Below are 13,773 nucleotides of genomic sequence, written 5' to 3'. Positions count from 1 at the left end.
GGATATTGCTTCAGTAGAGACCACACATTCGACTTCGACTTGTATTGCGAAGCCCAGCGTCCTGATTAGGAATTCTTTTTGCTGGCTTCTGTCTGGAGGTGCCATCCTGGAGTTTGATTTTCAAAACCAGAGCCTTGCGGTTATCCAGAAGCCGGCGGACGCTCATGCTGCCGACTACTACTGGTCCTTTTACGTGGTACAGACAGAGCATAGTAGCCTGGGCCTTGCTGTTTTGTCATAGACAGATTTTGTAAGCAACATCATCCAATTATGGGAGAGGAAATCTAACTGCGATGGTGTAGTTGGATGGGAGCTGCAGAAAACCATTCAACTAGACGGGCTCTTTTCACCAGGACCGACCATGGGGCAAAATGCGGTGATGATGCAAGGGTACGATGAGGACACCAATGCGATTTTCTTATCTACCTTTTTCGGCAACTACATGCTCCAGCTTGAGACCACACAGTTCACAAATCTTTTTAAAGCACGAAGAAATTGCATGTCTAGCAGGACCTTTTATCCCTACAGAAATTTCTACATTACAGGTAATTCCTTGTCTCTGTCTGTCATAACTCCGCTTGTATTGGTACATTCAGCATGAGCTTCCTGATGAACCGGTAAGCAGCAAGTGGGCAACAACTGCGCTAAAACTCTATTGCGAAAACATTTTATATCATAAGTATTATTTGATTTCCACATGTGGAGTACTATATATCTTCGTATCAATCATAAATTCATAATAGCTATTGGCATCTATATTATCCTACATTGGAAAAACATTACTAGTTTCATTGAACCCGAATAGTATTGAGCTTTTGTTTTTTACCCATTTGGTATTACTGGAAGGAAACCTCTCCAGAATAGTAATTCTGTTTGAAACCTCTGGACAGCTAAACAGTCCTAACATGTAATTCATTACTAGGTAAATGATAATTGTCGCTCTACCTTGTGCCTAGCAGTAGATGCTGTTCCATTTCCCTATTCCTACCTTTGTCATAAATGGTAGTTTTTGCCTTCTCATCATTTTAGCTCTTCCACGAATTTTCTTCGGTTTATTGGAATCCTTTTACCTGCAGGTAGCAGAGTTGGTGGTCAAGATGGTGGAGCTGAAATGTCAATTAATTAGATGATTGTCCCATTAGGTATGCTAATGTGCTATGTTTGTTGAACAGGTTATGTCGATTTTGCTGTTTTAATATATCAACATTCGTAAATATGGACGATTCAAATGTTTTATATAGTATTGGACCTGAAATAGTAGTAATCATTATCAGAGATCAGTTGATGATGCTGTCTTTGGACAAGTGAATGATGCTTCTGCTTCTACTTTGCTTTTGTTTATCCAATCTATACAGTATATATTAATTGCTGTAGCTGTTCGTTTCCTTATTTTGTTAGAGCGCTATGTTGCTACTGCTTGCATATTCTGTTAATAATTTCATCACTCGAACACTCTTACATACATATTGTTGGGTGGTATAAATTGATCGCCCTAGCTGTTTGTTTCCTCATTTTCCATTCAGGGTCTTGTTCACTTGTTAGTACATGACAAATGCTATTGATTGTTTCTCGAGTGAAGTGTTTTTCATATTTCCCTGCAACTAACATGATATCCTTATTCCAGGCTTGTGCTTTGGGGAATTCAGATGCAATGCAAGCTGCTTCGTGGAGCCACCTTATTGTTCTTTTGACTGGGTGGCGGGCCACATGCTCAAATTAGTGACATCTCAGAGATGGTCACCACAGACCTGACAATTTCATTGTATCTAAGCTGCATTAGTACTGACTGTTGTTTCATGTTTTATTGTTTGCTCTGAATTGTCGAGCTGGTAGACTGAAATATGCTGCAAGCCCTGCAGATTAGCTATTTAACTAGTAGGAACTCAGTGGCTGCATGTCAGACCGCTTCAGTTCTTATGTCATGTCCTAGCAAGTGTGTACTGTTTCAATGGAGTAATGAGTGGAACTGCCAATATCTTTCAGATTTGAACTCCTTCCTTTACTAGTTTTTATAGTTTTAGTTATGAAATGATTAGAACTAATGTTGCTGTAACAGCAAGCATGATGCAGCATGAACACTAAAGAATATATCCATAGTTATGGTCTCAAGGAACTGGTATAGAGTTCTCTTAAGAAAGATTTTTTTTTAATGAAAAGTTTAGTGTGAATGGGGTGTATCTTCTCAGATTTGTTTGCCCACCTCTATATTTTAACTTGCAGGCGGCACCCATACATTGGCCTTCTGTCTTTGTTTGTCCTACTGAAATACTAGTTTCTTTCAGCTCCTTGCTTTTCACTGACTCACTATTTTTCATGTTGATCAGAGAAATGTTTAACTTATTTGCCTTGAAAAGAATCAGCCATCATCCGTGCCATGATGAGTAGATCTTTATCTTCTTTGCGAAACCGTGTGCATCGATTCCTCATTCTTGTGACTGATAAGCAGAGCAAGGAACAAGGTTTGCGCACTTGTTCAACCTCAGCAATTCAGGAATGCATTTCAATTGGTGTTGGAATGTTGCTGTAGAGCTACAAAGCAGGGCATGCGGTGAATAGCACCGAAAGTTTCCGAGTTCTCTCCTGCCTTTGCTTATGACCAATGTAACTACTACTCCCTCCGTACCATATTAATTGTTATTGAAACAGATGTATCTAGACATATTTTAGTGTTAGATATTGCCGTTTGAGCGGCAATTAATACGAGACGAAGGGAGTATATTCCAAATCAATGAAGTGCACCAGATGGCTTTAACGTAAAAAACAAACTGCGACCCCGAATGTTCTTCATAAGTTCTGATGTACCCCCTCCGTCCCATAATATAAGCATCTTATATTATGGAACGGAAGGAGCAGTATTGTTTGTTGCAATAATATCTTATATTATGGGACGGGGGGATTAGTATTGTTTCGACCACATAAGATCAGTTTCACGAAATGCAAGAACTGTTACACCTATCATATTCCCGATGTTCAGACTTCAGACGATCAAGCAAAAGCAACAAAGTGAACACCTTTTGTTTTGGCAGTAGCTTAGACTACCAAATTTAAGAAGTAGCAATGTCATGAAGGAGAGGGATGGCTTCAAAGGTAAAGTTATAGCAGCGAGTTGAAGAATCATAGACGCCATCTTCACCATCTCCATGAGTTCCATGTGCATGGCCTACACTTTCAAGTAGAATGAGATTCTCTAAACTCAACCCCCTTTAAATCTTGCTATTTGTGCTTGATTCTTTGGGATTTCTTGGTGAATTCTTGATCCGTATGGATTGTATCTATCATCATATCGTGTGTTGTGTGTAGTTCCATTAGTTTATGAGGAAATGGGTAAACACCTTGTTGAAGTATTGAATTCAAATGGTTGTTGTTTCTATATCTTGTTTAAATTCTTTCATGAGTTTGCGTGAAGACCGGCAACATATTCCTTTTTGCCTTTATGGACTTAGAAGGATACACCATGGTTGCATTAATTGATGTTGGGATGTTTCAGTGACATAAATATATCCCTGATTTTTGATGCTATTGTACATAGGAGAAACACATGAACCCTTTGATCTTAATGTTGTGGCCGGGTGATTGTGCCTTAATTATCTTATTGTGCCACTCTAACCCCTTGTTTGTGCATTTTGGAGACTCAAACTAAATTATAGTAGTAGCCTCTCATAGTGCAAATAATAAATACCCAAAATTACTGTAAAAAAACTACAATTACACCATTGATAAATGATTATTATTTCCGAGACCTTCATCTTGTCAAGTTAGATACCTTCCTTGGTAAGAACGAGGCATGTGTCCTAAAAAACAACTTCCGATGTCTTTCATCTTGTCTAGTTCATTGACAGATAAGACCAACAATCTGATTTGAAAATAATGCTGATTTATGTTCTTAATAAATATTTTCCCATCGAAATTAATTGTCACTCAAACGGATATATCTAACACTGAAATAGTGCTAGATACATCTATTTGAGCGACAACTAATTCCGGACGGACGGAATACTATAAAAGAGATATTTTACATTTTATGTTCCCTGGTGTTTTTAACGGGGTATCATGCTCAGAGGCTCATGTTGCTGGCCCCGCTCAGGATAAATTTCTATGGAACAATGCCTAACAAAAAGAAGTCAAGCACAAGAGTTAAAGCGGTTTTCTTCATCAAGCATGGCAAGGCTAAACTATTCTCGATAAATATGAATAGGTTGAGGCCATGTAATTTGCTCTCAATAATCATCCATTTTGTAAATTAGCCTCTTGAAATTATCCTAGTAAATAAACAATTTAATCTGGTAGTTCGTCATCGGTATGCAAACAGGTTTTGTTTTTGACAAAGAGGCCTCTTTGACAAATGAGATAAACCAAAAAGGGGTTGATCGTGCTTAGCTGTGTTGTGTTTTTGAGATTTTCTTTTTTGTTATTTGATTTGACACGTGGGAAAGATGATGTATTTTTCTTTATAATGCCGTGTTTTGCTTGACACCGTGATTTTGTGTTATCTATTACTCCCTCCGTTCTTTTATATAAGGTGCATTTGTTTTTCCAAAAGTCAAGCAAGTGCATGTGTTGACCGTGTTTTTAGCAAAATATATCAATATCCACTATACGAAATTTATGTCACTTGACACATCATGAAAATTAGTTTCATATTTTATCTATTAAGTATGGCAGATGTTGTCAGCTTATTCTATAATTTTGGCCAAACATTTGAGTGGTTGACTTGCACGGAAAGCAATACAGCTTATAAACTCATACTCCCTCTGTCCCAAATTACTTGTCGTAGAAATACACATATTTTTAGTTCCAATTATATCTATTTTAGTTGAGTTTGTGTAAAAATCAAATCGAATACATCTATTTTAGTTGGGAAACGTTTACTGCCGGGACGCCGGCCAAAGCGTTGCACCGGACGCAGGCGGGTCTGGCGATCGCTCAATCATACGACGGGAGCACCCCCAGAAAAAAGTTACGGGACCACTCTTTTCCCAATCGTTTTTTTCCTCATCTCCTGCTTCCCCACGAACACCTCATCTCTTTCTTCCCCACGAACACAGACACCATGGCACCTGCAGCACCAGGAACCAGCCCCCGCCCGCGCCACCAGCACACACGCCTCCGGCCGCGACCGCGGCACCCTCCCCCATGCGCGCGCCCCCTCACCCCATTCGCGGCTTCCATTCGTTTCCTGCTGGAAGCATCTCACGTCCCTGATGGTTGAAGCTTTTTCCACCAAGGTTGAAGCTTTTTTTAACCGACGGTTGTAGCATCTATGCGATGGATCACGCTGTTCCATCATCTGTCATCGAGGTCGCAGTTTCTCGTCGCCGCACTGTTAGCACACGGTCACCAGGGTGGTAGCAAAAGTGCGCACCGGTGGTAGCAAAATCCTAGTCACCGTGGTCACCCGTGTCGCCGTTCGTCGCACCACCTCACACCGGTTGCAGCAAATTCGCTCGCCGATGGTAGCTTTCCCGCTGTCGGTTGCAACAAATTGGCAACCCGTTTTCGCCGGCCACACTTCATCGTCTTCCTGGTTGTAGCAAAAACGACAAGTGTTTGTTGCTTTTCTCGTGCCGTTCGCAGCAAAATTTGTGGACAAAAGCTTAACCGCGAAAAACACCTTCGAGCGGCGCAGGAAAAGCTTCAACCAGTCTGTGAAAAGCTTCAACCTTGAAAAAAAAAAGCTTCAATGGCCATGGAAAAACAGCTTCAAGCCGGCATGGCCGTTGATGGCATGACGATGCTGCATCGCCACCGAGCTCCAGCCATCGCTACGCGGAGCTGCAACCAGAGGAGGCAGCTGCTACATGTGTGGAGCCGGGCACGAGGAGATGCATATGGCAACCGGCGACGAGGATGCCGCGGTGGAGCTTCAAGCTCCGTTTTTCTCGCGGAGGTACAGTGAGGTGTCGGCGGAGCTCGAGGCCGTTGCAATTTTTATCCCAGAGGGCAGGGGAGGGTGGGTGTGGGGAATGACTGCGAGGAGGACGAAGCGGGGTTTAGATCTGAGAGCATCTCCAGGCGCGCCCCCAGGAGCTTTTTTTAGCACCGGCGTTAAAAAAATGTCCCAGTCGCACTTCCACAGGCTCGTTTTGCGCCGGATTTAACAAAAACTAGGGCCGGCGCTCGCAAGGCAATCCCAGAAAAATCGGGGGGCAGTTGGGGGCGCCGGCATTAGTTTTTGGCCGAAAAAGGCCCACTGCCAGCCTATATTCTCTCTCTCCTTCCTTTTTCTAACTACTAGGCCCACCACGTGCAGTGTCCGCCGCCCGCATGCAAGAATCTCCTCCATGCTCCACCAGCCCCATCCGCCGTCGCGGCCTGCGCCGGCTCCGGACGGGCGAGTGCGGCCGGCGAGCGGGCGCGGTCAGGGCTCCACCGCGCCACCCGAGCTCGCCTCTCCGGCCGGATCCCGCAGGCGCGGCCGGCTCACCTTGGTGCTGCTCGATGCGGCAACCGGCCTCTGCCTCCTCACCGCAGCTGGTCGCGGCCTCGTCGCGCGCCGGCCTCTGCCTCGCCACCTGAGCTTGTCCAAGAACGCGCCGTCGCCGTCGCCGGCTAGCCCGTCGGAGCCGCGCCCGCTCATCACGTCGGTGGTCGTGGTCTGGTACCTCTTCGCGATTGCCGGCACGGTATCCCCGTTGCCCACCCTGCCGAAGCACGCGCAGTGCAGCAACACGAGCAGCGCGGTCCCGGCGTCGACGGCGCCTTCAGCGTCAAGGACGCCGCCGTTGGAGTCCCTGATCCAGTCTGGGGCGGTGAGGCCATCGTAGACGCGCGAGAGCGTGTCCCCCAGGCGGTAGCGGACGGAGGTGGCCCTGCGGACGCGGCCGGAGCAAGCGCAGGGGACCGGCACGCGCAACGCGAGGCCGACCGGGAGGATGCGGCCGGCTAGCCCCGGGCAGCGAAGTCGATGGCGTTGGCGGCCAGGATGGCGAGCGGGTCGACGGCGAAGAGCATGGCCAGCTCGGCGAGTTTGAGGTCGGCGTGGAGGGCGGAGGAGAACAGTGTGGGGCAGGCCGTGGCAGAGGCGCAGGGCTCGAGCAGCGCGGGCTTGGACGCGGCGCCGGGCGGCCCTGTGCAGGCGACCGCGGCGAGGAGGAGCAGGAGAAGGAGGCGGCGATGGAATGAGGTGGGAGTGTGGGACTGTTGACTTGGATGCTCACGGCTTCCAGATGGTGGCGGGTTGGGGAACGCGCCGTCGCTGTCGCCGGCCAGCCTGCCGGAGCCGTGGCCGCGCTTCATCGCCACCGAGTAGGCGATCCGCTAGCCAGGCGGTTCGCCTGGTGGTGGTGGCTGGGTAAGGGCAACGAGTGGATAAATATCCACCATCAGGTTTAATTTTCGGTATCTATAAATCCCGAACGTCAGGATTTAAGAATTTCAGTCCGAACGTGTTTTCTATCATTAGATCCTTAGCACGAATCTTAGAGCAAGGACATTATCCACGTCAGCGTCTTTTTCCGTTCGGAGAAACAGGGCATTGTCGCGAACGCCTCCTGCCACACATCTCTTATCCATCCTGTTAGACTGTACTGCTCTTGTATATCATGTAAACTGAGAAGATTAGGGAGAACTGATCACCACTATCGATTATGCTCTAGGCAGTGCCATATATACACTTACAGGACGGCAGCCCAGGGAGATCATGGGTGCTCCACTACTAGAGATCGTGCGCCACTAACACTGCAGGAGGGCGTCACGATCACACGCACGCTCTACACTGTATGCCATCGGCTATACGTATACACATGCGATATACAAGAGCAGTACAGTCTAACACATCCACCCCTTCGCCACTCTGTCTCGTCCACTCCCCCCCTCCCCCCACCCCCACTCACGACGTCATTGCCGGCGACGAGGCCAGGCGACCGTGGATACGGGAACAAGGGCGGCGCACCCTGCAGCAGCTGCCCTGCGTCGCGCCGCGCGTGGACTTGCTCCGCCCGCGTCGGCCGACCGAGCAGGAGCACCAGGAGCCGCCCTGGCCGCACTTCGACGGGCACCTGTCCGTCACGGCTGCCCTTGTGGAGGTGCTCCGTCGCCCCGCGTTGGCCGCGCAAGCAGGAGCACCAGGGGCCGCCCCGACCGTGCATCGATGGGCAGCTCGCCGTCGTGGCTGCCCCCGCCGTGTCGTCGCGCGAGCAGGAGCACTAAGCGCCGCCCCAGCCGCACACATAACGGACACCTCGCCGTCGCGGCTGTCCCCGTCGCGCCGCGCATGGAGGTGCTCCGTTGGCCCGCATCGGCCGCGATCGGGAGCACCAGTGCGAACAGGAGCGCCAGGGTCCGCGACAGCTGCGAATGGTTGGGGCGACGGCTGGGCGCGGTCGCTGAGGGAAGCCGACGACTATGGAGGACATCGAGCGGCGGTGGCAGGCACTCCCGCTTCTGTTCCGATGGCAGCCTCTCCCGCTTCTGCTCCGAGTAGATCAACGACGTCGTGAGCCTTTGACCCCTCCATCTAGGGCATTCTAGGTACAAGATGCATCCATCCATCTCATCGCTATGATATTTTTGTTGAAGCCACAAGTCTGATTGATCGATGATTCCACCTCTGTTTGAGTCAGTATTACCATGCTTGTTTCATTTGTTTTGCACTGCCTTTCAATAGAAGTTTAGTAGAGAGTGCCAAGGAATTTTTGGATATCCATACTTACTGCTAATACACCTCATGTAGTGTTGCTTTCATGTTGAGTCAAGCAAATTTGCTCGATCAATTTGAGTCCATCTTTGTTTGTTTCAGTAATAGCATGTTTCAGTTAACTGTCGGAGTGATACATCGAGTCCACCTCTGCATGTTTGGCTGATTGGGTCAGTATATATGCCCCTTTTAAGAACATGGCAGATATATCTTTTGTAGCATGGCAATTTTAACTTTTTATTTGCCATGGCAAATTCACTTTTTATTGCCAAGACGATGGCAATTTTTAGCAAATAACCATTCACATTTAGATTACGAACCACGGCAAATATCATTATTTAACCATGACAATTTTATTTTTTCCGTTGCTCATGTTAAATTTTAGTAATTTACCATGGCAAATTTAGTTCATAGATGCTGGCAAGTAGTTTCTCATTAACCATGGCAACTATATTTTTCATTGGTTCATGGTAAGTTTAGTAATTAACCATGGAAAATTTAGTTTATATATCATGGCAAATTTTTTGTTCCATTTTTTTGTGTGTGCGTAGATCATCGCAAATTCCTGCGACCACGGCAACTTATATTTGGACAAATTTCAGTTTTTCGTACAAACCATGGCAATTTTTTCCGTAGCACGACAACTTATTTTTTTATGAGAAGTGTGCCTCATACATCGTTGCAAATTTCGAATTTTTTTTTTGGATATTCATACAATAATTGTATGATCTTTTTATCTTCATAACATGTTTCTTCTATGAACATGGCAATTTTTACTTTGTACTTACTACAGAAATTTCATTTCTATTGACATGGCAAATTTACTTTTATTGCCAAGACGATGGCAATTATTTAGCAAACAACCGTCACAAATTTAGTTAATGAATCATGGCAAATTTAATTAACGAATCATGGCAAATTTAGTTAACCAATCATGGCAAATTTAGTTAACGAACCATGGCAAGTTTATTTCATTGATCAGGGTAAATTTTATTATTTGACCATGGCAAATTCAATTCATAGATCATTATACACGAAGTTTTAGTTTCTCATTCATTACCCATGGCAAATTTATTTTATTGATCATGGCAATTTTTAGTTTGATGTATCTCCATGGAAAATTTTATTTTTTTAATTCCCAAGGAGATGGCAATTTTTAGTAAATGACCATGGCAAATTAAGTTTACGATTCATGGCAAATTTCATTAGTTACCAATGGCAAAAAAAACATTGATCATTGGAAATCTAGTGTTTTGCCATGTCAATTTTGAACTTATAAATCATGGCAAATTTAATGTCCATGTCTCATGGCAGTGCCAAAATGGTGCACTCATGATAATATTCACATTTTTTTAAACATGTTAATGCATGGGGTAATGTGCATCACGGTAAATTTAAATCAACGGCAAATTTACACCACTTTTTGGCCACCATTTGGCAAACTTATAGATTTGGATTTGCCATCAATGCTTTTTTTTCTGACCATTGAAAATTTTCTTTCTTTTTGCTTCTTGTCAAAATTACTTTTTATGCGACCATGGCAAATTTAGTTTTATGGTCACGGCAATCTTTTTCTATGCAACATGGCATTTTTTGTTGTGCTGGCCATGGCTGTTTCTTTACGCCCACGGCAATTTATATTTGAACAAATTTCAATTTTTCATACAACCATGGCAATTTATTTCCTGTAGCACGGCAACTTTTTTTGTACGTCATGAAATTTTTGCTAGTTGCCATCTATCATGGCATTTTTCTTTTTCTATAGGTACTGTGGTAGCCTCAACAATTATAGCAATTGATGTCTAGATTTTTGTGGCATTTTTATTGTACAGTTTTTTTGTCAGTTTTCCAGTTGGGTTGTCTTTGTGTTTTTTTTACTTTTTAAAATATTTTTTGCAAAGGGAATCGTTTGGGCCAGCAGGCCTAGCAAAAGGCCAGCTGACGTGGGATTCGATGGATGGTTCGGGCTGGGGGAAGATCGCAACGAACGAAAACGTTCGGTGGTACTTCCCTGCTGCACGAACGATTCGTTCGGATCGCTCACCACCCACCCCGAACGTTCGGGAGATATTGACGTCCGGCAGTCCCACAAGCGGCGGAAAAAATGCCGCTGCAGATGATCTGGCGGCCGCTATATCGGGCGGCTGGGGCGCGATGGGCCGGTGCGCCGGCGCCCATCAGTCCCCATTTTATACCCACCCCCTACCCCTTCACTCGAGTCTCCACTCGACGCCGACTGCGGCCACACTCCCGAACCCTAGCCTTGCCGGAATGAGCAGCCCCTCCGCCGCCGCATCGTCGCCGGCCCCCGCGCTGGACGGCGGCGTCATCCTCGAAGAGATGCTCGAGGAGATCCTCCTCCGCCTCCCTCCGCAGCCCTCCTCCCTTCCGCGCGCATCCCTCGTGTGCACGCGCTGGCGCCGCATCCTCTGCAGCCCCGGCTTCCTCCGCCGCGTCCGCGAGCACCACGGCCGGAGCAAGCCACCGCCGCTACTCGGCTTCTTCGACGAGGCATTCTGCAGAGACAAGCGGCCCATCTTCAAGCCCACGACGATGGGCCGGTGGGACCGCATCCCACCCGCGCGCTTCTCGGCGCCATGGATTCGCGGCGAGGGCTGGGCGTTTCTCGGCTGCCGACATGGCCTGGCCCTCCTCATCTGCCAGAAGCGCCGCGAGGCCGTCGTGTGGGACCCCCTCACCGGTCACCAGCGCCGCCTTGCGTTTCCACCAGGGTTCTGCAGGAAAAAGGGGAGGCTCGTCCAGAACGCGGCGGTGATGTGCACCGCCGCCGTCGAAGACGGGCATGTGCACGGTGACTGCCGCTTCACCCCATTTAGATTGGCCTTGGTAGGCAGTGATTCTGACGGCACACACAACTTTGCTTGCCTCTATCAGTCGGAGTCCGGTGTGTGGGGGGATGTTGTCTCACTAGAGACCACACGTTCGACATGTGTATGTGTTGCAAAACCCAGCGTCCTGGTTAGAATTTCATTTTGCTGGCTGGTTTCTGAAGGTGGCATCCTCGAGTTTGATTTTGAAAGCCAGAGCCTTGTGGTGATCCAGAAGCCGGCAGACGTTAATGTAGTAGGCTACCACTGGTCCTTTCTCGTTGTACGGACACAGCACAGCGGTCTGGGCCTTGCTGTTTTTCCCGAGCCAGATTGTCAGAGCGGTATCATCCAATTATGGGAGAGAAAATCTAACCGTGATGATGTTGTTGGATGGGAACTGCCGAAAACCATTCAGCTAGATGGGCTCTTTTCATTTGAACTGACCGGGAAGTCAAAGGCGGTTATGATGCAGGGGTATGATGAGGACAGCAATGCGATTTTGCTATCAACGTTTTACGGTGAATACATGCTCCAGCTTGAGTCCACGCAGTTTATATATCTTATTGAACACCAAAGCAATTACATTAGAACCAGGACCTACTATCCGTACAGAAATTTCTATGGTACAGGTAATCCCTTGTCGCTGTCTGCTCTTGGTGTATTTAGCATGTTCTTTCTAATTATTGGCAACTGGCGAATGGGCAGGAACTGTGCTAAAACTATATTGGCAAACCATTTTATATGTAATGTGTTATTTGATTTCACAGGTGGAGTGCTATGTATCTTGATTGATCTTGATATTAATCATATATTCATAATAGTTATTGGCATCTTTAATATCATACATGGGAAAACATTGCTTGTTCATTGAACCTGAATAGTGGTTAGTATTGTCATCAGTCACTTAAGTTTCTCAAATAAAAATAACGAGCTTATTTTAGTTTCTTTACCCATTTGGCATTGCTGGAACGAATCCTCTTCAGAATAGTAATTCTATCTGAATACATTTCCTCTGAACAGCTAAACAGTCCTAACATGTATAATTCATTACTAGGTAAATGATGATTGTCTCTCTACCTTGCGCACCTAGCAGTAGATATGGTTTCATTTCCCCATTCCTACCTTTGTCATAAAGGGTAGTTTTGCCTTCTCATCGGTTTACCTCTTCCATGAATTTTCTTCGGTTTATTGGGTTTCTTTTGCTTGTAGGCAGCAGAGTTGGTGGTCGAGATGGTGGAGCTGAAATGTCAATGCATTAGATGATTGTCCCATTAGGTATGCTAATGTGCTAGTATGTTTGTTGAACAAGTGATGTGGTTTTATTGTTTTTCTACATCAACAACATAAATAAATATAGACAATCCAAATGCTTTATATAGTATTAGAGCTGAACTGGTTGTAATCATTAGCAGAGATCAGTTCACGATGATGCTTCTGATTTTATTTTATTTTGGGCAAGTGAATGATGCTTCTGATTTTATTTTATTTTGGTATCCGATCTGTACAGCGTAGATGAATGTGTGTCTAAAATCCCAAATGGCTATGCAATATGATTCCAAGCTCAATGATATTCATTTGTTTCTTGCAGTGAAGCGTTTGTCATATTTTCCTTGCAACTAACAGGTCATCCTTATTCCAGGCTTGTGCTTTGGAGATTTCAGATGCCATGCAAGCTGATTTATGGAGGCATCTTATTGTTTATTTTTTTGACTTGGTGGCATGCCACATGTTCGAATTAGTGACATCTCGATGATGGTTATTACAGACCTGGCAGTTTCGTTGTATCTAAGCTGCATTAGTACCGTACTGGTCTATTGTTTGCTTCGTAGTGTCGACAACGTAGACTGAAATATGCTTAGGTGCCCACGGGTTAGTTATTTAACTAGTAGGAACTCGATGACTACATGTCAGATGGTTTCAAACTTTCAATTGTTATGTCATGTCCTAGCAAGTGTGTACTGTTTCAATTGAGTAATGAGTGGAACTGCCTATCTCTTTCAGATTTGAACTCTTTTTGTTACTTGTTTGTTAATTTGGCTTTGAAAATGATTAGAATTGATGTTGCTGTAACCGCAACCATGATGCAGCATGAATACTAGAGAATACATTATATATCCATAGTTATGCTATTAAGGAACTGACAAGGAGTTCTCTTAAGAAAGAAATTTTGATGAAAAGTTTACTGTGTACATAGTACATACTAAATTTCCTATATGAAGAGTTTCTCCAGGTATGTACCAATCATCATACTAGTGACTGCTTCTATGTTGTAGATGTCAGCTAATATAAGTGCTGACCAACATAGTT

The 13,773-nt window shown here is 45.6% G+C and overlaps 1 protein-coding gene and 1 long non-coding RNA gene across 3 annotated transcripts; both read left to right on the top strand.

The window, feature by feature from the left end:
* The first annotated feature begins 23 nt into the window (after positions 1 to 23).
* Positions 24 to 1,967, top strand: LOC119298409. Its single transcript, XR_005145852.1, has 3 exons — positions 24 to 545; positions 1,077 to 1,142; positions 1,625 to 1,967. It is a non-coding gene; the product is annotated as an uncharacterized LOC119298409 (long non-coding RNA).
* A 5,902-nt stretch (positions 1,968 to 7,869) lies between these two features.
* On the top strand, positions 7,870 to 13,439 carry LOC119298408. 2 transcript variants are annotated; one of them, XR_005145851.1, is made up of 3 exons: positions 7,870 to 8,469; positions 12,676 to 12,741; positions 13,106 to 13,439. XR_005145851.1 is itself a non-coding variant. In XM_037575825.1 (3 exons), exons 1-2 carry the CDS (start codon positions 10,907 to 10,909, stop codon positions 12,723 to 12,725), a joined length of 1,239 nt encoding a protein of 412 aa, XP_037431722.1. In that variant the 5' UTR covers positions 10,878 to 10,906; the 3' UTR covers positions 12,726 to 12,741; positions 13,106 to 13,439. The 2 variants fall into 2 exon arrangements, 1 of the variants encoding a protein (XP_037431722.1); XM_037575825.1 differs by lacking the exon at positions 7,870 to 8,469 and adding an exon at positions 10,878 to 12,095.
* Positions 13,440 to 13,773: the final 334 nt, after the last annotated feature.

Source organism: Triticum dicoccoides, chromosome 5A (assembly GCF_002162155.2).
Source record: "Triticum dicoccoides isolate Atlit2015 ecotype Zavitan chromosome 5A, WEW_v2.0, whole genome shotgun sequence".
Classification (NCBI taxonomy): Eukaryota; Viridiplantae; Streptophyta; class Magnoliopsida; order Poales; family Poaceae; genus Triticum; species Triticum dicoccoides.
This window is presented reverse-complemented; position numbering and strand designations above follow the sequence as displayed.

What these genes read in the sequence shown, in the direction of transcription:
- LOC119298408 (XM_037575825.1), top strand. Translation starts at nt 10,907, where the DNA reads ATGAGCAGCCCCTCCGCCGCCGCATCGTCGCCGGCCCCCGCGCTGGAC. An exon ending in CAGAAATTTCTATGGTACAG is followed by an intron (nt 12,096 to 12,675) that starts GTAATCCCTTGT and finishes TTTTGCTTGTAG; the next exon opens with GCAGCAGAGTTGGTGGTCGA.